Below are 23,768 nucleotides of genomic sequence, written 5' to 3'. Positions count from 1 at the left end.
GAGAGAGAGAGAGAGAGAGAGAGAGAGAGAGAGAGAGAGAGAGAGGAGAGAGAGAGAGAGAGAGAGAGAGAGAGAGAGAGAGAGAGAGAGAGAGAGATCCTTAATGACTTTCTCTTGACGACAAAGCTTCTCTCGAAGGAGAGGATCATTAGATCTCTCGATACAAGCTCTTTACGACTTCCGTTTGCGTCTTCCCTGGCTCTTCCCTGTCTGCCTGATACAAGGACAGGAAAGGAAACAATTTCCTTCTTTATCTTTCCACACGTGTCTGCGTGGCGAAGGAAAAAAAGAATTCGTCTCCTCCTGGAATAAGAGGCAGTTGAAAGACAGATCTTTAGTCAGTTCGCCTTTGTTAATTAAAGAAAGAGCTGAGATATCGAAATGAATGTTTTTCCAAGTAAAACATACAACTGGGCTTTCAGGATTACATTGAGAACGTTTTTCTTTTATTCTTAAGGACCAGAATGAGATACAGCCGCCTCTTTTCATTGTCATGGCAACGTGAAAACAAATACTCAAGACAGAGCCTTATCATTAGAGGAGGTATTGCGCAAACAACGTATCTGTAATGTAGAGCTCGACTGCTCATTAGAATACATCGTAACTTCTAATAACCTCATTTTCAATCTTTGCGTAACATGTTCCGGTTTGAATTAGCCTCCTCTGTTGAAGGCAATTAGTGGCATAAGTTAAATCCTCTTCTGATGCTTCAACATTTAAAGTTTTTCAATCATATATTGTCAAGTTTAATGGGGTCATATAGAACAGCTTTTTTAATAGTAAGAAGGTTTTACGTAGACATACACAACCAATAAGGCCTCAGAAATTTTATATAATAGATCAGGAAAAAATTTCTTAAGAAGGATTCTTCTTTAATGGACGGTAAGCTGCTTCCATAATGAAAGCATAAGCAATCTTTACACGAAAAAATAACAACAGATTTGTAAATGTAAAGCCAGACTTCCAGCCCAAGAAATTGACAATGGCACATATACAGGCAACCTGGCAAAAGCCATGTTCAGTGCCATAGAAGGAAAAACAAAGGTGATACTGTGAGTGATGTTAAGTTTATCCTAGCTTGAAGTAATAACCATGTTAATGAAAAGGTTGAATAGTTATTACTTATCTCTATTAAGGATAACATTAAAAAAGAAGACTTCTCAGAACTCGCTAGAAGGATGACATACGTTAAAAATATTCTAGGCTTCTTCTCAAGGCAATGTCAATTAGGCTTATGAAGTGATAAGGGCACTTCTAAGCTTTAGTTACTGGTGTATGAAGAGAGGTCTTAGTATACTGAAAAGTTATGAGTACGGAAAGGACACATTTTTACAAAATATTTTTGCAAAATTATTGGTGTACCCAAGATTTTATCTTCCCCAACCTTATTATGCTGTACAGGTCTGCTAAGATAGTTTACGATCAAAGCGAACAAGATAAAGACGAGTTTCAGAAAAGAGCAGCATTGAAAGCACTTTCGATTAAATTTAAGCTAGAGAAGTCATGCATGAAAAGTGAAATCGGCTTCTAAGATAACATTTCCAGCCAAAGCTGCTGTACCAAGCTTCATTTGTGTGAGCTGATACCACCACAAATCAGTAGCCTTCGAAATTTCGAAAGAAGCTATAAGATTCTCTGAGGTGTTAATAGAGGTTTTCCACTTATGAGTATGTTTATATAAATTAACAGATCACATTAAGCAGAATTATTGATAATCATTTGAAAGAAGCAAGTGACATTATTATTTTTGGGTGGAGTCTCGAAGTTCTGTTTATATATTTTGAGGCGTACCACCAGTCTTTTTCTGGACCGACCTGATAATGCCAGTGTAACTAAAAAAAACATACACTATTACTTTGGTGTTCAGAAAAAAGGACATGAAATGGGATAAAGACTGAAGCACATTCATCGTCAGAACCCAAGGAAAAAGTTATTCCTGTGAGTTCATTGTTGATTAAAATGATGTGTTGGGAAAATATATAAGGTCGCTGAGAGGAATCTGAAAAACAGCGCCAGGAAGTTAGTCCTTATGAGAGGATAAGCGAGCTTAAAGAGCCATCAGTTTAGAAGATGGAAATTAGTTTGATTTCGCAGAAAAGTTATAAATCTCACTACAGAATTGCCAGGATATTAAAAGAAGGTACTTTTCGCTTACTCAGGGAGTAAGCCTACAAACTACTTTGTTGTTCTTGTTGTTCTTGTTGTTGGGAGAGGGGACAGGAATGGTCTATGGAAGAACCAAAATGGCTGAAAAAGGTGTTTTACGTTAAGTTAAAGATACGGGGATTTTAGGATAGGATATTTACGATTTATTTATTAGAACGAAAATGGTAAAAATAATAATGGGCATGTTGAACAGTACAGAAAAAAATATTTCTAATAAAATATAGGGCATTTATTTTAATTTTCATTGGTGGAACAATGCTGTATTTGACCATAGATTTTAGCACGTTTTAATTTACGTTAACGTGGGAATATAATGTTTACAACTTATACGTGAGGGGGAAATCTTGCACGTGTCCCAAGCTCTTATTAAAAGGAAAGATCACTTTTTGAAGAATAGTGTTTGGTAGTTTTGCAATAGTTCAGTGGATTCAGGACGTTTCAAAAAAACCACAGGTTAAGATGTCCCATATTTATCAGGGTACCTAATAAATAATCTTATGATCCAAAGAGCTAGAGAATAAAGAATTTTATTCAGTTTAGACTCTGATCGCTAATATTATAAAAAAAAAAAAGTGTTTTATTAGAGCATTTAGTGAAACAGAACCTTTTATCATCTCATGTAATATTCTAAGTCACATTTGCTTTCCTTATTCCGCCTGCAAATATTTGGTTGCCAGTTTTGTTTTGTTAATTGATTACCATTTCCCTTCTGCCTTCCTTCCGCAGAATAAAAAAACAGGTATGCAATAGTCACTATTTATTTGTTGTAAAATGTGAAATGATTTTCCCTCAATTTGAAGAGGAAATGAAAAACAGAACATGGCTATGAAATTCATTAATAACAAAGTTTCGATGTTTACAGATATCCAGTGCTATTTTTGCGGCTGAAATATAACTAAATATTAAAAGCACGTTTATTTTTATCAAATTCTGTCACCTGACTTGCCACTGCCCAAAACTATTCTGATTAATACCGATATATATTATACATACGTTCTATACATATACATAAATAAGCATATATATATATATATATATATATATATATATATGTGTGTGTGTGTGTGTGTGTGTGTGTGACTGTGTGTTTATATATGTGTAGTATATATATATATATATATATATATATATATATATGTGTGTGTGTGTGTGTGTGTGTGTGTGTGTGTGTGTTGAGTTATCCCTAATGGTAGTACCTACCCTGTGCTTCATTTTGAACTCTGCAATGTAAATAGGTTCAGTAACAATACTATATCGTTTCAGAGGGGCATTTGTCTGCTGATTTAGATCATTCCTAGACGTAAGCATTTAACTAACATTATACACGTCAGCGCCAGGTCATTTTACACACAACTTTAATCTAACAAAATAATAATGATAAATAGGTTGTATAAACATTTCATAGAGGAAAAAAAAAAGAAGTAACATTTTTCTTCCTTTCTTTGCAGAGATGTGGGTGCCACCTCAACAGTTTGGGCAGCGTCGGGTACTGCGTGGTGGCACTGGGCCTCACCACGTACGTCATCACGACAGAAGTCCAACAGTTCATCAAGTACCTCTTTCTGCCATGGCCTCGCCATACCACTCCTTACCTGGAGATTAACGTGCACATCGGTGAGTGACGAGAATGGACGGGGATTCTGTCAGCTGTGGTAGCCTGATGGGAGGCGTGAGAGATTGATCTGATGCAATAAATAGAATTGAAATAAAAAGAAAGATAATTATTCGAGCTGTGAGTGTGCGTGCCTGGTGTGGTAGTACGGGTACTATCGCTGATACTTGATACTTGGCCATATATATTATATATATATATATATATATATATATATATCTATATATATATATATTATATATTAGAATATATATAATATAGAAGGCCAGGGCGCTACCAGCTGACCTGTGTGAGTTAGTTGGTAGTGCCTCGGCCCTGTCATTTGAGAGGCCATTGTTCGATCCCGATGTGAGTCGGAAATTTATTCCTGTGAAATAGATTTTATATGATTGTGTATGCGTGTGTATTTGTATAGTATGTGTGTGGACAGATGTACAGATAGAGAAATGAAATGAGCTTCTGATATTTGCAGGAAGAGAATTGGACTTCCAGAGAGATAGAATGATGTTGCTCTTAAATGATATAATCGTGTTAGGAGAAAATAGACATCGTAAAAAAATACCGTAGCAAAAGCATCTCTTGTGTTGGAATGGATGCATGCGAGTTTTTGTTTTATTATGAGCATCGGATATTTCTTGACTCATGTCATCGTTGAACTAAATTAAGAAAGAAAATATTATTATATTATTATTTAGAGCTGGAATACGAAACCAGATGTAGATCGTGCTGACAAGACGACTGTGGGTTTAATAGCGTCGCAACAGGAGACTGATTAATGACTTGTTTGGTTAGGACACACTTACAGGAGCTGTGTTATTTCCGTCTGTGTTTGTGTGTGTGTTTTTTTTTTTTTTTTTTTTTTATCATAGGATGAGGTGGTGTATCTTTCATCCTTTGAACATAGCCCCAATGTTTACGTAAGTGTCGTATGTTGCCCCCATACGGCTGTTTGAATTTTTTTTTTTTTTGTTTTTTTTTTTTTTTTTTTATTGATTATTATTTTGTGTGAAATTATACGTTCCTATTCCAACACTGGTTTCAGTCAGCTGTAATGCTGTTTTTTGTATGCATTAACGTTACCACCCTCTGGCTATTGGAAGTTTTTTGAAGAACTTTTTTCATTGTTATTTTGTTTGTGTATTATTTATACGTTCTTATTCCAACACTGGGTTCAATCAGCTGTAATGTTTCTGTATGCGTTAACGTTACCAATGGTTGTTGGAATTTGTTTTGAAGATTTTTTTTTTTTATCATTGTTATTTTGTGCTATATACGTTCCTGTCCCAACATTGGCTTTGATATTTTTCTTATCCAATGTTTATTTCCTTCCTCCAGGTCTAGTCGGGGCAGCTGCCGTCTTAATGTGTTTCTTCTTCTTCGCCGCCATCTTCAAAATCGGAAACTACGCCAACGATGGTTACAGGATGGGGGTGCAGGACGGGGCCTGCTCGAAAGATCCCCCGCCGCTGCCTGGTGCCGCCGGGGGTTTGGTAAGGGCTGCTTGGCTCCACGCAGGCCCCACGGCGCCCTTCCTGCATCTTCTCGTCGCTCACCTCCTCATCATGGCCCGACTCATCATGGAAGCCGTGGGCACGAAGGCCGCTTTCCTTCCTGAAAGTAAGTTTCTATCGGTTGTTTTCGATTTCATCCTGTTTTTTTTTCTCTCTCTCTCTTTCTTTCCTTCTTTCTTTCTTCTCCTGAAGATGAATGGTCGTTACATTGCTTGCTATTTATATAATAATAATAATTATTATTGTTTTTTTATTTATTATTATTTTATATAATTTTTTTTTATTTATTTATTATCATTATTATTATTTTGTCTATCACAGTCCTCCAATTCGACTGGGTGGTGTTTATAGTGTGGGGTTCCGGGTTGCATCCTGCCCCCTTAGGAGTCCATCATTTTACTTACTATGTGCGCTGTTTCTAAGAGCTACTTCAGCCTCTAGTTTTTCCATATTCCTTTTCAGGGATCTTGGGATCGTGCCTAGTGTTCCTATGATTATGGGTACAATTTCCACTGGCATATCCCATATCCTTCTTATTTCTATTTTCAGGTCTTGGTACTTATCCATTTTTTCCCTTTCTTTCTCTTAAACTCTGGTGTCCCATGGTATTGCTACATCAATGAGTGATACTTTCTTCTTGATTTCGTCAATCGACGTCACGTCTGGTCTATTATTATTATTATTATTATTATTATTATTATTATTATTATTATTATTATTACAAACCTAAACACCACGAACTTAAATGGCAAACTTCAGCAGAACATTATGCCTCTAGAGACAGAGAACAGGAAAGGAAATGATTAGATATGTAGCTATCAATTAACCAATTCTAATGTATGTCAGTAATAACGAAAAACAATAAATAATAAAAATGTGGGGTGAGGATAACTGAAGGAATGGGCTTTTGAGTATATTTCCAAGCGAGTGTATTCAAATTCAAGACTCCTGAACTGTGGTTTAGAGGCTAAGGCGCAGCCAAGATATGAGAACATTAGTTATGTGGGCACCGCCCACCTTTAGGTTACAATAAAATCTGTGTCAATATACTTAAAAATTCATGGTTGGATAACATAACAGAATAAAAATTTAGTTCACTTATGTAAGGCAAGCCATACCTGCTTTAACTACCTTCCTTTATTTTCAAATATTATTGCTTACTGAGTATGCTCACTTTATAAACTATTAAATGAACTAACCTAAAGACAGACAAACTATACAGGTCTACTGTTAGCCTCTTCAATCTAACGTGCCTGGCCGCCATTCTCTTTGAAGCTCTATTAAGGCAGAACCACTGTGACCACTCCCCTTGGTGCAAAGGGCACCCAAACTCCATCTATGGTGTTTGTACGAATCCTTGTCTCTAATTCACTGGTAGCCATTATATGCTTGCTCTGAGCTAAGAGGGACAATTATAACTGTCGAATATAGTAAGAGAGTCTGTTCTGTCGCAGTCACAGATGTAACCATAGATCTTATAGTATTATTTTTGGTCCTTTTTCTAAATACGACGACGACTTTCCATATAATGTTAGTGAATATTTTTTCTGTTCGTGTTCGATACGTAATTCTAGAAAATACACTTATTAGTTACTTTCGTGATAAATGCAAAGATAAAGAAATTGCTCCAATCTAAGTATTCTGTGGTATAGTATGTTTCGTTTTAGTGTATGATGGCCTTTTTTTTTTGCAGCAAGATCAGAGTAATGCAATATGATCAAAATAATGCAACAGTATCAAAATAGAGCCTTAAATTCAAGAATTGCCAACACCCTTGGAGGGCCTATATTATTTTTCAATATTTATGTATTTATCCAGTGATGCTTTAAAATTTACTTTCATGCGAAAAATAGGGTTTCATTTTTCAATTCGCGAAAAACGCCAAAATGGGATATGAGAGTTTCATGAACCCCACACCTTGCACAAATTAATGTTATTTCATTTGAATGGACGTTATATATGGATTTAGTTTACATAAACACTTGCGTACACATATATATATGGGGTTAGCATTATCAGCTTCGATATTCTGTGACACATTTACGAGCGAAACAAATCAAATAGTTTTTTTTAATGATTGCCTATGGTAACATTATATTCCGTAAACGGCCGTGTTAAAATAAAAATGTGTTGCCTAGTTGTAAATTGCCAGTTTTGCCGGATACCCAACGATAGATATCGACCGAATGTTTCATTCTCTCTCTCTCTCTCTCTCTCTCTCTCTCTCTCTCTCTCTCTCTCTTTGAAGCTGCCCAACAGTTCCAGCAGCATATCGAATGCTATTTTTAGGAGCGCGCGCCAATCTGTCATTTCAACGTAAAACTCCATCTGTTCAGTTATTACTTGCATTCATGGCCGTCTGACCCGCAGTACATCAAACCCTCGTGCCAAAGACTGTGTTGCTGGGCTTATATTGCAGCCTTCAGACCGATTGCACTTCATCTGCTAATTTAAATAGATTTTCCCATTTGGTGTGAAGCCTCCGATAGGAGCTCATGGGACATATGCCTAACACTTTCTATTTTTCAATGTTTTGTTAGTTTTACGTCTCTCAAATCGCATTGTATTTTTAATGCCATAATATAGGCTGGCTTACAAGGAACAAGGCCTATAGGGGTAAGAAAGAGAAAAGGGACGGTCTTTAATCCGAAGGGAGTGACAAGGCCTGCCTCTTAATGAATGGAAGTTTATAAAGAGTTATGTAGAAACGGGAGCGAAAAATCGCTGAATTTACACCCGTGCCTGCACACATACACAAACAAACACACACAGACGCACACACACACACACACATATACACACACACACACATACACACACACACATATATATATATATATATATATATATATATATATAGTATATATATATATCTATATAGGTATTAGAAAATGTGTATGTGTTTGTCAGAAAGAGAAAGAGTGAGTGGGTGTTAGTATCAATTTCAACCTTTCATGTAGTTTAATTTGTAGGTCTGACGAAAGGAGCATACACGAATCATTCAAGCAAGTTATTCCTTTGCGTAAGATTTCCCTCAGTCTTGTTTATATATACTTATATATTTTTTTTTCTTTTCGCGGGAAAAAGTTCGGCGCTGTGAAGGACTCCGTGACCTGTAATCAATTATTGCTGTCTATCTCTCAGGCCTTACGGCAGTAACCAAAGACCTTCCTAGTGTAAACTTATCCACATATCCTCATGGAACCTGCAACCACATATTTGACTCTAGAGAACAGCGTCATTTGACGTCCTAATTATGTGTTAGTGGCATCATGCACCACTATGAATGCATGAATGAACTTCATACACTAACTTCAATCTTTCAAAACTTACTACATTACGGCGTCGAAAAAATTCTAACATGGAAAACTGCTGAAGTATATACAATTGGTAATCGGATTTTCTACTTGTGAACTGAGCTAAGCAAACAGCATAATTATAACACTCGGGTTAGCATATCCTGGCTATAATGTGTCGTCCCACTTTCATAATGCTGTTCATGGAAATTTTTGAGAATTTTTTCTTCTGGGAACAAATTTTATCGAGTTTTGGAAGCTGAGTTGCTTTACTTTTATACTCGAGTTGTTATTTCGGATATGTAAGATCCTGATCTAGCCACATTTTATATATATATAATATAATATATATATATATATATATATATATATATATATATATATATAATATATTAGGGACTCTAAGCAGGGGTTGTAATTGTATAAATAACATTTCCTAATCTCATTTTCTTGTTTTCTAGATTTTTTTTTATTTAAATGGGATATAATCTCTGCCACTCCATTGTATTGGGCCGTAGTCTCTCTGACGTTCTTGTTTTTCTCGATTTTTTTAATGATATTCTTTATTTCTATTCAATGTATTCCATCATACTGCCTCCATTTCCAATTCTCAATTTTTTTTAAAAGCAGGTACTTGTATGGAACTTCATGCTTGTCACCTTAAGCCTACACCTTCCATCTCTTTTAATTTTATTTTTTATTTATTCGAATTCTGCTTCACAGCCTTTAAACAACTATTTGTTCCTACACGTTATACAAACCATCGGTCCTTTACATAAGGAATTATTTCCTTATGTAAAGGACCTCAGGTTTGTATAGTTAGGAAAAATACAATTTACATTCAAAAATTTTTATCTTTCCCATGATCATCAGATCCCCGTCCGCCATGATCTGAGTCGCCCATTTTTTTCAGATTAATATTATTATTAAACCCCGACACCGGCTCTCCTTGACTAATCTCAAGTAACGGCCTTCAGCAAACCCGGCCCCCCGCCCACCCCCGCCCACTCGGATAAGTGTCCTGAGAGGTTCCGAGAGTCCTTTCCTAATTGCATCTTTAAGAGGACTCCTGAATAACATACTTATAAGTATTAGTCTATTAGCGTCCTTCAATTAGCATGGATCATCAGGTCGTACCAACTTCTCGAGGACGCCGCCGGAATGCCAAGTGGTATAGGCCGGGCAGGAGTGAAAGGAGACCGACTAGAATGGGTCGAGTTTGTGCTCTCTTTGAAAAGGTTCGGACGGGGGAGGAGGTGGTGGAAGGGGGAGTAAGAGGAGGAGGAGGAAGGAAGAAGAAGCGGGTGGGGGAGGAGAAAAGAGAGGAGGAGGGATAAGAAGTGAATGAGGAAGGAGGTGAAAGGGAGGTAGGAGGAAGAAGCGGATGGGGGAGGAGGGAGGAGGAGGGGAGTACTAGGAAAGGGAGGAGGAGGGAGACTGGGCATGGGGAGGAGGAAGAAGGAAGGGGCGAATTAAGAGAAGGATGAACGATGAGGAAGGGAGGAGGTCGAGGGAAGAAGCGGATGGGGAGAAAGGCAAAGAGAGGAGGATGAGAAGAAGCGGATGGAGGAAGGAGGAGAATGAGGAGGAGGAGGACAAGGAAGGGGAATGGAGAAGAAGAGCATGGGGGGAGGAAGGGAAGGAGAAGGACTTAGGAAGTCGAGGAGGAGGAGAGAGGAAGGGGATTAGAGGAGCAGGAAGAGGAGAAAGAAGGGGGTTTAAGAGGAGAGAAGTTTGAGAAGAAGAAGCGGATGGTGGACTAGGAGGAAGAGGAGGACAAGAAAGGGGAGGAGAGGAGGATGGAGGGGGTGAGGAGAAGGAAGGAGGAGAAGAGAAGGAAGAGAAAGAGAATACAACAACAGCAGAAAAAAAAAGTAGATTCGAAACTGCTAGATGTTAAAAATACAAGAACAGAATAGTATTTCGTTACACTCAGTATTCAGTGGACACAAAAAGCAAGCTACTTACATTATCCATTTCAAAGCAGAGCATTGTTCTGGAATTCTCTATAAATATTCAGGCTGAAATCATATTCAGGGTAATTTATCCTAGCAATATTTATTTGATTGTATAATTTGTAGTAATACGTGGATGTCAGTTTTATATTATTATTATAATATTATTATTTATTTTTTTTTTTTTTTTTTTTGCTCTATCACAGTCCTCCAATTCGACTGGGTGGTATTTATAGTGTGGGGTTCCGGGTTGCATCCCGCCTCCTTAGGAGTCCATCACTTTTCTTACTATGTGCGCCGTTTCTAGGATCACACTCTTCTGCATCAGTCCTGGAGCTACTTCAGCATCTAGTTTTTCTAGATTCCTTTTCAGGGATCTTGGGATCGTGCCTAGTGTTCCTATGATTATGGGTACAATTTCCACTGGCATATCCCATATCCTTCTTATTTTTATTTTCAGATCTTGATACTTATCCCTTTTTTCCCTCTCTTTCTCTTCAACTCTTGTGTCCCATGGTATTACGACATCAATGAGTGATACTTTCTTCTTGATTTTGTCAATCATCGTCACGTCTGGTCTATTTGCACGTATCACCCTATCTGTTCTAATACCATAGTCCCAGAGGATCTTCGCCTTATCGTTTTCTATCACTCCTTCAGGTTGGTGCTCGTACCACTTATTACTGCAAGGTAGCTGATGTTTCTTGCACAGGCTCCAGTGGAGGGCTTTTGCCACTGAATCATGCCTCTTTTTGTACTGGTTCTGTGCAAGTGCCGGGCATTCGCTTGCTATGTGGTTTATGGTTTCATTTTTCGTATTGCACTTCCTACATATGGGGAGAGATGTTATTTCCGTCTATCGTTCTTTGAACATATCTGGTTCTTAGGGCCTGATCTTGTGCCGCTGTTATTCATTCCTTCAGTTTCCTTTTTTAGCTCTCCCCTCTGTAGCCATTGCCACGTGTCATCGCTGGCTACTTCTTTAGTCTGTCTCCATGTAGTGTCCGTGCATTGGTTTGTTGTGCCAGTCTTCTGTTTTGTTTGTCATTCTCCTGTCTCTGTATATTTCTGGGTCTTCGTCTACTTTTATTAGTCCTTCTTCCCATGCACTCTTTAGCCACTCGTCTTCACTGGTTTTCAGATATTGCCAGTGCTCTGTTCTCGATGTTGACGCAGTCCTCTATACTTAGTAGTCCTCTCCTTCCTTCCTTTCGTGTTATGTATAGTCTGTCCGTATTTGCTCTTGGGGGTAGTGCTTTGTGTATTGCCATATGTTTCCTGGTTTTCTGTTCTATGCTGCGGAGTTCTGCCTTCGTCCATTCCACTATTCCCGCGCTGTATCTGATTACTGGGCAACTAGCCCATGGTGTTTTATGGCTTTTATCTTATTTCCGGCGTTGAGTTTTGACTTGAGTATCGCCTTGAGTCTCTGCATATATTCTTTCCTGATCGTGTCCTATATCTCTTGTGTTTTATATCCCCTCCTTCCATTATTCCCAGATATTTGTATCCAGTCTCATCTATGTGTTTGATGTTGCTCCCATCTGGTAGCTTTATCCCTTCAGTTCTTGTTACTTTGCCCTTTGTATGTTGACTAAGGCGCATTTTTCTATTATTATTATTATTATTATTATTATTATTATTATTATTATTATTATGTCTGCAATTCAAATTTTAATGCTCCTTTTCTAGCTTGCATCGTGCCGTTGGCTTATCGACTAACTTGAAAGATTTAAGATAACTAAACCTTGCATTATTATGCACAAGGAGAACTGTGTAAAAAACAAGAAGTGTTTTTTTTTTCAAATCTCAAATTAAACAGCAGTGCAGTCTGCACAAACACTGGCAGTCTTGGCTGGAAAGCTTAGTGAACTGTAACGTCAACAAAATGACCCTCAGTAAAATGTCACTTTTGTATGCTAATCACTTTTTTTTTTTTTTATCAAACAGGTAATGTCTGGTGGTCAGAGTTGTCTAGAGTCTTACCGCATAAGGACAGAGATTCCATCTTCAAGATTTTCGGATCCAGTCATGGGACATCTACGCCAAGTACTGAAAGCGCAGGAACAGGTAACTACAGATGTTATTTGTTACTACGAAACATTTGTTATTGAAAATTAATATTTTGTTGTCAAATGCTTATTTTTGTGGGCCTTTCGTTATCACTGAATTAATAGTACTGAAAACGCAGGAAAAGGTAATTACAGATGTTATTTGTTATTAATACGAAAAATCTGTCATTGAAAATTAATATTTTGTTGTCAAATGCTTATTTTTGTGGGCCTTTCGTTATCACTGAATTAATAGTACTGAAAGCGCAGGAACAGGTAACTACGGATGTTATTTGTTATTATTACGAAAAATCTGTCATTGAAAATTAATATTTTGTCGTCAAATACTTATTTTTGTCGGCCTTTCGTTATCACTGAATTAATAGTAGTGAAAGCGCAGGAACAGGTAACTACAGATGTTATTTGTTACTACGAAACATTTGTTATTGAAAATTAATATTTTGTTGCCAAATGCTTATTTTGTGGGTACTCGTATCACTGAATTTAATAGTACTGAAATGTGCAGGAACAGGGTTAACTACGGATGTTTATTTTTGTTTATTTATTACGAAAAATCTGTCATGAAAAATTAATATTTTGTCGTCAAATGCTTATTTATGTCTGCTTTTCGTTATCACTGAATTAGTACTGAATGTGCAGGAACAGGTAACTACGGATGTTATTTGTTATTATTACGAAAAATCTGTCAATGAAAATTAATATTTTGTCGTCAAATGCTTATTTTTGTCGGCCTTTCGTTATCACTGAATTAATAGTTATTTTCTAACTAAGGCTGTTGGTATTGTTAAGGAGTTCACAATCTCGTGAAGAACAATCTGTCATGCAAATGCACAATTATAGAGTAGAGTATATTAATATGTAAAACAAACAGAAACTCGAACACCATTCACCGTTCAGGTGTTCGAAAGTCTGTTTGTTTTACATAGTAATATACTGTACTATATAATTGTGGAGTTTTATAACAGACTGTTGGTATCATTTGTGTTAGAAATCACTTTGCAGCATCAGATTCTTCTGATAGTCAAAGAACCTGCTTTTTAGGTTATTAATCAGAGATGAAGGGTGATTATTTTTTATGTCTGCAGCGTTTACAGTTGCATCTTAAATACCTGTGTGAAATCATTTACGTTTAGATGCCATCAATTTCTTCGAACTCCAAGAGTTGCTTTTGAACTTTTATTTGCGTCATGTACTAGCTTAGGAGGTCGAGTTACTACCTTAATAAAAGTATCCTATTCGGCTGACCACGCTTGTGTTTACCCAATGTTGTATGAAGAACAGGGGTTTAAGAAATAAATGCAACCAGATCTTTGTAAGTTCGAGCATGTGGGCTCAGGCTTTTGGGTTCTGACGTACTCTTAAGGATCTCAGTTATCATTAGCACCTATTTCTCAGTGGGTTTTTTTTAATGATGCGTAAAAGTATCAAAGTTTAACTAAAAATCAATTCCCTTCAGAACTTGTATTTAAAAGAAGCATGTGTATTATAAATAGTTTTATCGGTGTCAAACGCATTCATGAAATCGGATATAAAACGCGCGTAAGATAATACTCGTGCATGAAATTTCCTACATCGTCTTATTACTTCTTTGAAGTTTAAATTAGAAAAACTTTTTCTTGACATATTATAGCAGTGGAAGTTATGCTGTTGGGGACGCGCATTGTTATGCATTAGAAATGTGTCCTCTTATTCTTAGTTTAATGAGACTTTTTCTTAGTTGTACACAGACGACGAACCCCACAGCAGTTTTTTTTTTCCTTTTTTTAAGAGACTTATAACTACATTATCTTTATCAGCAGTTTGGTATGTAACAACTTGCATACTTGATTTATTTATGATGATGTAACACAGAGAGGTCCAAACTTTATGTAGGTTACGCTATTGCTAAGTGCTCTGGTTAAACTAAGATATACTTAACTATTACAGCATAGAGAACGTCATCCTTAACGTCTTTACGTTAGATTTTCTCTCTGGGGTTAGATGTGAAATTATTTTTATCTGCAGTCTTATATCTTGTGCTGTTTAGGACTTTGCATATTTTTATTTAAGGGTCTGCTACCGGTATTCTAACTATATTCTCCCAACTCTTATCGTCGCGACCAAACCATATGAAACTCAGAAGATGAAATTTTCTGTCTACTAATTTCCTCAAATTAAATATCTGACGTTTTCCTAAAATTAAATATCCTAAATTTACCCGCAAAACTGAGACAGTGATAAACGCGCGAGCTGACGTATTTAAGAAATAAAGATGAGAATTACCATAATGAGATTCATTACCATGAGAACGACTACATCACGGGACAATTATCTTGCTGTCACTCCGGATGCTCATAGTCTGACTGGCTTTGCATGTCGGCGGTGAGTTGCTTCAAAGTGACGTAACTCATTACTTAATACGACGTTTTATGGTTTTTTATTCTATTTATTACTGTTGTTTATTTGATTTGCACTGAATCCTGAGAATAATCTTGGATGTTTTGTCCAACTTTATTTTCTGTATCTATTGTAATGCGTTGCATTTTGTTAAGGTGCTTTCGTATATTTTACCAGGTCATCATCTGCGTTATAGATGATCTTTTGAGCCACTTTTTATATTTTGTGTGTGTTGGTTATATATATATATATATATATATATATATATATATATATATATATATATACATACATATATATATATCCTATATATAATATGTATATATATATATATATATATATATATAAAATTTACAAGGAAAAAATGGCTTAAAAGATCATCTGTAACGCGGATATAAAGATATGATGAAATACCTTAGCAATATATAAAATATATTTAATGAACTATTGCTTTGTAGGTGACGCACACACACATATATATATAATTATATATATATATATATATATATATATATATATATATATATATATATATATATATATATATGTGTGTGTGTGTGTGTGTGTGTGTGTGTGTATATAATATAATTTATATATATATATATATCTATATATATATACATATATACATATATATATATATATAATATAATTATATTATATATATATTTATTAATATTTATATTTTTATATATATATATATATATATAATATTATATCATTATATATATATATAGACAGACACATGCATTACTTTCGAAGCACCATAGGCTAAGCCTTGTCATCCTCTCCAGACAGAATTCCCAAATGACAGTGAACAGAAAAATGAAATGAGACGGGTTTCTTTTTTCCTTCTTGAAACAGGAACTGTTGCATCTCGGTACGAAGCCTCCACGTCTGTCACCCTCCGCGCAGCGGACCTTCCCGAAGACGTGTGGCACGTCGGGGAGATTCCATGGGGACCCTTCTCGCCCCATTTCCTCAACTATGTCCTAGCCCACCTTATCTATGCTGGAAGGTACGTAGGAAATCTGTGATACAGAGGAGTGGTTTTTGTTAGGTCGTTTTATATGTAATTTATTAGGTTTTGGCTTTAGGTTTAGCAAGTAATGATGGGGATTTTTTGACATTGTTATGCATTTATTTATAGCAAGTAATGATGGGCATATTTTGACGTTGTTATGCATTTAATTAAAGAGATTTTTTTTACTTTGTTATGCATTTATTTAAAGAGATTTTTTGACGTTGTTATGCATTTATTTAAAGAGATTTTTTGACGTTGTTATGCATTTATTTAAAGAGATTTTTTGATGTTGTTACGCATTTATTTAAAGAGAATTTTTGACATTGTTATGCATTTATTTAAAGAGATTTTTTAACGTTGTTATCCATTTATTTAAAGAGATTTTTTGACGTTTTAATGCATTTATTTAAAGTGATTTTTTGACGTTGTTATGCATTTATTTAAAGAGATTTTTTGACGTTGTTATGCATTTATTTAGAGATTTTTTGACGTTATTATGCATTTATTTAAAGATATTTTTCACGTTTTTATGCATTTATTTAAAGAGATTTTTTGACGTCATTTAGCATTTATTTAAAGAGATTTTTTGACGATGTTATGCATTTATTTAAAGATTTTGTGACGCGGTTATACATTTATTTCAAGAGATTTTTGACGTTGCTATGCATTTATCTAAAGAGATTTTTTGACGTTGCTATGCATTTATTTAAAGAGATTTTTTGACGGTGTTATGCATTTATTTAAAGAGATTTTTTGACGTTGTTATGCATTTATTTAAAGAGATTTTTTGACGTTGTTATGCATTTATTTAAAGATTTTTTGACGTTGTTATACATTTATTTAAAGAGATTTTGTGACGTTGTTATGCATTTAATTAAAGAGATTTTTTGACGTTGTTATGCATTTAATTAAAGAGATTTTTTGATGTTGTTATGCATTTAATTAAATAGACTTTTTGATTTTATTATGCATTTATTTAAAGAGATTTTGTGACGTTGTTATGCATTTATTTAAAGATTTTTTGACGTTGTTATGCATTTATTTAAAGAGATTTTTTTACGTTGTTATGCATTTATTTAAAAGAGATTTTTGACGTTGTTATGCATTTATTTAAAGATATTTTTTTACGTTGTTATGCATTTATTTAAAAGAGATTTTGTGACGTTGTTATGCATTTAATTAAGGAGATTTCTTTACGTTGTTATGCACTGAATTAAAGAGATTTTTTGACGTTGTTATGCATTTAATTAAAGAGATTTTTTTACTTTATTATGCATTTATTTAAAGAGATTTTTTGACGTTGTTATGCATTTAATTAAAGAGATTTTTTGGTTTTATTATGCATTTATTTAAAGAGATTTTTTTTACGTCGTTATGCATTTATTTAAAGAGATTTTGTGACGTTGTTATGCATTTATTTAAAGAGAGTTTTGACGTTGTCATGCATTTATTTAAAGAGATTTTTGTGACGTTGTTTATGCATTTATTTAACGAGAGTTTTGACGTTGTCATGCATTTATTTAAAGAGATTTCCTCTTATACTGAAGGGGAAATTTTTATTGTTTTGAGGTTCTGTGCTGTGTTGAACGGGATACTTTGACCACTAATTTTTCCTTACGCTGTAGCCCTCTGTAGTTACTGCAACAATTTTCGTCGATGTCGTAAATTGTCCTTCGTTAATTTTCGTAGTTGTTCCTCGTTGGACGAGTGGTTTACGTGCTTGCCTACCGATTCGGTAGCCCCGAGTCTGATTTCCCGCTCTGCCAAAAAGTAACAGAGTAAATTGTTTCTGATGATTAGAAATTAATATCTCCATAAAATGTGGTTCGGATCTCACAGTAAGCTGAAGGTCCCGTTGCTAGGTAACCAGTTCGTTCTTAGCCATGTAAAAATATCCAATCCTTTGGGCCAGCCCTAGGAGAGCTGTTACTCAGCTAGTGGTCTGGTTAAACTAAGATATACTTAAGTGGGTCGATAGATATATATAACAAATTTTTGTGGTTTGTATGTTTTTAAATACAACTCATAAGTGCAGATGAAAAATTAAAAAAAATATTTATTAAAAGAGCAATAATTTTAGCAATACTTCACGTAGAATCCAAGAACTAAATTCAGTTTTACCAGGAGGAGAATAATACCAAATCCGAGCGCCGTGATTTACGCTTTGCCGCCTTCCTTTGGCAGCGAACTCTTCCATCGACTTGGCTTATCCACCTCAAACCGCAGTCCTTTTTTTTTCTTTATTATTATCCACTCGAACTTAAAAACACACACGCGCAGCGCTTCTCTCAGATCCAATTCCGAAAAGACCTCCCATGAGATAAAAAAAGAGAAAGGGAAAAAAAAAAAAAAAAAAACAATCTCTAATTAGAATTCAGAGCCAGAAATTGGTGCTGTCAAATAAAGTCGGAAGGTTGAAAACTTCCCGCCCCAGAACCCCAAAACTTCAGTGATGACCTTATTGAATATCATAGGAGGAGAGGGTGTTGGACTGGCCACTGAGAAAGTGGAGGGGGAAGGAGACGGAGGAGGAGAAGAGAATTGAAACAAGTTGCAAGGAAATGGTGGGAAATTCATTTTTCTTAAAGCTTGGTTGGTGATGCGGATTTTGTACGGTTTTCTTCCTGATTAGGGACCGAAGTTTTTCGTTGTAATTTGGATGTGATCAATAAACAAGTTTCGCATTAATAAATCAGATGAAGGTGTTCTTCCTACTTAGGGATGGCTCCAAAGATATCAAAATTGCATTCTCTGCTACTTTCATTCCTTATCCTCGTCAGTACAGACAGGAATAAGGGCTCAGACAATATTTTAATTATATATTATTTCCACTGAAGTTTATACTTTTTAGAGTATCAGGTAGAGTTTGCCTGCTTTTTAGACATCAACTCTTCCGTAAAGAAATGTTTTTTCAATGAGTTTGAAAAAGGAGAGGGTATTTGTTAGTGAGCCAGAGTACACATTATATGTTTATCAAGCAAGAGTACACTTTTATTAGCCAGTGGCAGATAATGATGAAAATCTTTATGATATAAAGGTTTCTACTTTGGTATTTTCGTATGCCCATGAACATCGGCAATATTTAGAATCATCTGTAGAAATAGAATCCATAATAGTACAGTATGAAATGCTACCTTTGTGCAATTGTTTTCCATTTTGCTGTTCTGCTATAAATATGAAAAAATGTTCAATAGCAACCACGCACAATAGTGGCTCTATGAAAGAATCATTTAGTTCATGCTATAGTAACGGACTACAAAATATTGCGGATTACGTACGCTTTTGAATGAATTCGATTGTGTATACAAAGCGCCATTACCAATTGCAGGCGATTTCGTGTTTAATGTTAGATACCATTTGCATTCGGTAAATTCGCATGGTACTTAATCTCTCATGTTATTACCAGTGATCTGACACATAGGATTTAAAATGTAACGGTTGCATAGGCGGTCACTCATATACTAGAGGCGTTATATCTGTCCGTCCGTCTGTCATTCAATCACGGCCAAACGGCTGGTCCGATGGGCTTGAAACTTGGCAGGGTTATAGTGGGGACCCCTAAGATGGTTTTTAATGGGGTTTCATCCTACCTCCCCTCCCCTCCGATGGGGGTGGGGGTGAGAAGCGATTCCCTGAAACGGAACTTATGCCCGTGAAACGGGGCTGGGTATGCCCGTAGACCTATACCCTGTTTTTTTTCATCTGTCCATCCGCCTGTGGTGTTTTTGTATGGTAACACTACGTCCCGGGCTTTAGATAGTTACGCTATGTGTAAGTTTTAGGTAAATAAAAGGATATCTGGGTGTACATTTGCAACTGAAAAGTGTTTTAATAATTTACTGTATGCGAATTGCACCGTTAATATTCGAAATAGGATATTATTATAATCGTTGAATGTAAGCTGAATGTTACTATCTAAAGCCCGGGACGCAGTGTTACCATACAAAAACACCACAGGCAGATGGACAGATGAAAAAAAACAGAGTATAGTTACTTTACGAATTTATCATACCTAACAGTTAAAAAACACTAGCTAGTCACTTATATGAAACAGCAGATGAATATGCTTTTAGTAAGGTTTGGTAAGTTGCCTGTTTATATAAAAAGAAGGTATATTTGGTCCTAACGCCTCTTAAAGAGACTGGAAGAGTTGCGTGGGCAAGAAAAACACTTTATCTCCTTCTGTATGGGCTGCCTCTTAAAATAACAGCTTGGTTAACCTTTCACATTAAGATAACCTTACACCAACATCTCTTCGCTGCTGCACTAAGAGAGCCGGTGAAAATGTTAAATGTTACTGTCTCCTGTGAATAAAAGAAGTCTGAAGATGGTAGTAAATTTCAAAGGTTGCTGATTTTATGCTTTGGAGGGTGTCGTGAAGTGCTGTGTTTCAGTACAATGTAGATTTCCGGGCTGTACTGTAGATTTCTGGGCTCCGAATCTTTACGCTTTACTAAATACATATACGAACTGAGATTCAGTAATGAAATAGAAGCCAAAGATTTCCTGTGTAGTGTACTTGTACATATAAAGCATCAAAAGACGTAAAAACGATGTACTACATTTTGTTTAACATTTGCATGCGCAGCACCTATCACAAAGAGCTACTGTATTCAGAATCTGACGCACTTGTTCTTGTTCCTTCTTTGCAGATACGCTGGAGTATTTTGGGGCACAAACAAAGGCCTTGGGTTGGTCTTCTTCACGCAGTTAATCCTTAACGCAGCACAAAGCATATTTGCCATCAATGGATTCCAGGTAATGAAAACACCTCGTAAATTGTGTCCTTAACCTTAAGAAGCTGTTTCCTGTTAAGTTAATGCAAAGCTCTCCTATTCCGGTTTGTGGTTATGTTTCTGCGACCTCTAAGAGAGAATTTCGTGTACATACACATTATAGTATACAGTTTTATTTCAATAGATTTCTTGGTAAGCTTAGATGTTACGTAATATTCTGTTTGACCAGAGTTATGCTAAATCTTGAGAGATATCAGAACTGATATTTCTAGCTCCATTTTCTCCAATGAAGCCTTTATTTACAGTCTTTGGCGGCATATTGATTTTGACAGTTATTTAGTTACAGAAATATTTCGCTACATCATTTTAAATTGCACTATTTTTTTATAAAGATCAGTGTAAGTCATCTCTTAAGTTTTGTGTTATTTATGAGAACTGCTAGCGTACAATTGCTATTGAAGAAAATGCAGAATAGATATTTTTGACGTTTAACAGAATTGTTCATGATTTCGATAACAGTTGATACACTTATAAAAGTGTAAACCCTAACTAACTATTCATTTGTATAATAATAATAATAATTCTCTCTCTCTCTCTCTCTCTCTCCTCTCTCTCTCTCTCTCTCTCTCTCTCTCTCTCCCTTTCCTCGGTGTGTGCGTATATGTATTCGTGTGAACCATTTATCAAGTGCTATCAAGCCTCATGTGAACATAGATCTCCGGTGTCGTCCATTATGATTCATTCAAGAGCGGTACAGCTCATATTCCGAGGCTGATCTCATTTCAGATGTCGTATGATTAATGACATGTGCATCAATCAAGAGGATATATATATATATATATATATATATATATATATATATATATGTGTGTGTGTGTGTGTGTGTGTGGTGTGTGGGTGTGTTGTGTGTGTGTGTGCTTGCTTTTGATCTATGTCTTCGTTGTATTATAGTGTGTGTATGCTTGCTTGTATATATACATATGATCGAATGGTAGGTTTATAAATACAGACGAGAGAGAGAGAGAGGGAAATAAGTTGAGGTGGTAAATTATGAATATATTTGATTGGTAGTTAGGTAAATACATACACCATTTTGTTGATATATGTTTGCATATATCTATATATACATATGCATAATATATATATATATATATATGTAGTATGATATGTATATATTTATGTGAGTATGCATGTACATTGATATACATACACAGTATATATATTATATTATATTAATATTTATTATTATAATATGTATATAATAATATTAATATCAGGTAAGTCATATAATCAAGGGACGGACCAGTAGGAGGACGATTTCAGGCCAGTAAGGGACCATTGGAAACCAGGTTTTTGTTTGGTTAATTCTTGGTTTTTTTGGTATTATTTGGTCGGGTTTTGTAGATTATTCATTTCAATTCTTTATTTTCCTAACGTTTCGTAATATCATTACTTACATCTGGGAATCTGTTTTTAAAAAAAAACATAAAATTATTTAAATTACTTTAAAATTACTTCTTGAAAACTTCCTAAAATTCAATTTATTTTAAAATTAAGCGAAACACAATTAAAAAAAACCATACCAGAAACGAAAAAAAAAAAAATAAAAAAAAGACCAAAGACCGCTAACCAAGCCTTATGCCGAAAGACAGGCAGGAAGACAGAATGACAAAATCATAATAAATAAAGGTTAGCTTCAGGTACAGTTTGTGGTGGACGGATGGGTCTGGGTAATTTAAACTGGGGTGGGAACCAGTTTGTTTAATAAATAATGAACTCTAGGATAGGCAGTTCATAATGCAAATTGGCCTTTGCTTGGCCTGTGATTCAAAAACATGGCTTCTTTCTGAATATAATTTTCTACAATTTTTTTGAAAATGGTTTCTTTATTATTAGAATGTTCGGGAATTGGAGAGCCTATCAGCCAAGTGACGGAAAACTCAATTCCCGTGAAGAGTCGATTCTGACCCCGCATAACCTCCTCGTGGATCCACTTTTCCGGAAAGAAAAAGTTATGCACAAAATTGAAATTTTCACAAACATTATGGTGCCATTAATCTGAAATTAATTCCAATAAACCCCACCGCTAACAAGTCGTTCCTTTTTCACGATATAAAGATGCGAACTTCTGGACCCTCCCCTTGACCTCCAAAAAACGTGGTCTATAAAGTATACGTTGCCCATAGGTGTAACTCTGGGAACATAATTGTTCGGAATCCCAACAAGGAGTGTTACTGACGGGTCAGAATCGACTCTCATCGGGGAACTGAGTTTCCGTATTGGCTGTAAGGCTCTCCCGCAAGTCCCGAAAACATTCTAAATATTAGAAACCATTTCCGAAAAAATTGTAAAATTTATATAGAAAGAAGCCTTTTTCCTAATCAAATAGGTCAAGCAAAGCAACTGCAATATGAACTGCCTATCCTTAGAGTTTGCCATTAATTTATTAAATTAAACCGAACTTGGTTCCCCAGTTTAAATTACCCCGACCATCCGCTACGCAACGAACTGTATCCTGAAGTAACCTTTAAACTTTTTAATGTATTGTCCATTCTCTGTCTTCCTTGCCTTCTGGCATAAGGATTGGTTAGTGTCTTTGGTCTTTTTATTGCAACTTTTTTTTTTTCGTTTCTGTATTTTTTGTTTTTTTAATTGTGTTTGTCTTTTATAAATGTTGAATTTTAGAGTAAATTTTTTAAAGAAAGTTTTAAATTTTAAGTTTAATTTTCTTTATTGTTTAAACAGATTCCCTGAAGAATTGTAATAATGATATTACGAAAACGTAGGAAATAAAAAATTGAATTGAAATGAATTACAAAGCGTTTTCCGCAATGTCCACCCTTCACGGCTGAATATAATAATATATAATAATATATAATAATAATGTAATATATATATATATATATATATATATGTTGTGTTGTGTGTTGTGCTGTTGTAGTGGTGTTGGTGTGATTGCCGTGGTGTGCGTGTGTAGTGTGTGGGATAGTGTGTGCTGGAGAAGGATGAGGAGAGGAGAG

General features: G+C 35.5%; 1 protein-coding gene across 5 annotated transcripts in view; it reads left to right on the top strand.

The window, feature by feature from the left end:
* Window positions 1-23,768, top strand: part of LOC135195611 (protein tincar-like) — a 630,442-nt gene that overhangs the window by 532,894 nt on the left and 73,780 nt on the right. For all 5 annotated transcript variants that reach the window (XM_064221942.1, XM_064221940.1, XM_064221941.1 and 2 more), the window contains exons 3-7: window positions 3,615-3,780; window positions 5,114-5,395; window positions 12,491-12,610; window positions 15,853-16,006; window positions 20,665-20,770. In XM_064221942.1, coding sequence (XP_064078012.1) covers window positions 5,140-5,395; window positions 12,491-12,610; window positions 15,853-16,006; window positions 20,665-20,770 — 636 coding nt within the window. In that variant the 5' untranslated portion in view covers window positions 3,615-3,780; window positions 5,114-5,139. The remainder of the gene's footprint in view (window positions 1-3,614; window positions 3,781-5,113; window positions 5,396-12,490; window positions 12,611-15,852; window positions 16,007-20,664; window positions 20,771-23,768) is intronic.

Source organism: Macrobrachium nipponense, chromosome 16 (assembly GCF_015104395.2).
Source record: "Macrobrachium nipponense isolate FS-2020 chromosome 16, ASM1510439v2, whole genome shotgun sequence".
NCBI lineage: Eukaryota > Metazoa > Arthropoda > Malacostraca > Decapoda > Palaemonidae > Macrobrachium > Macrobrachium nipponense.
The sequence above is the reverse complement of the archived record's forward strand: the minus strand, read 5'-3'. Positions and strand labels throughout refer to the sequence as shown.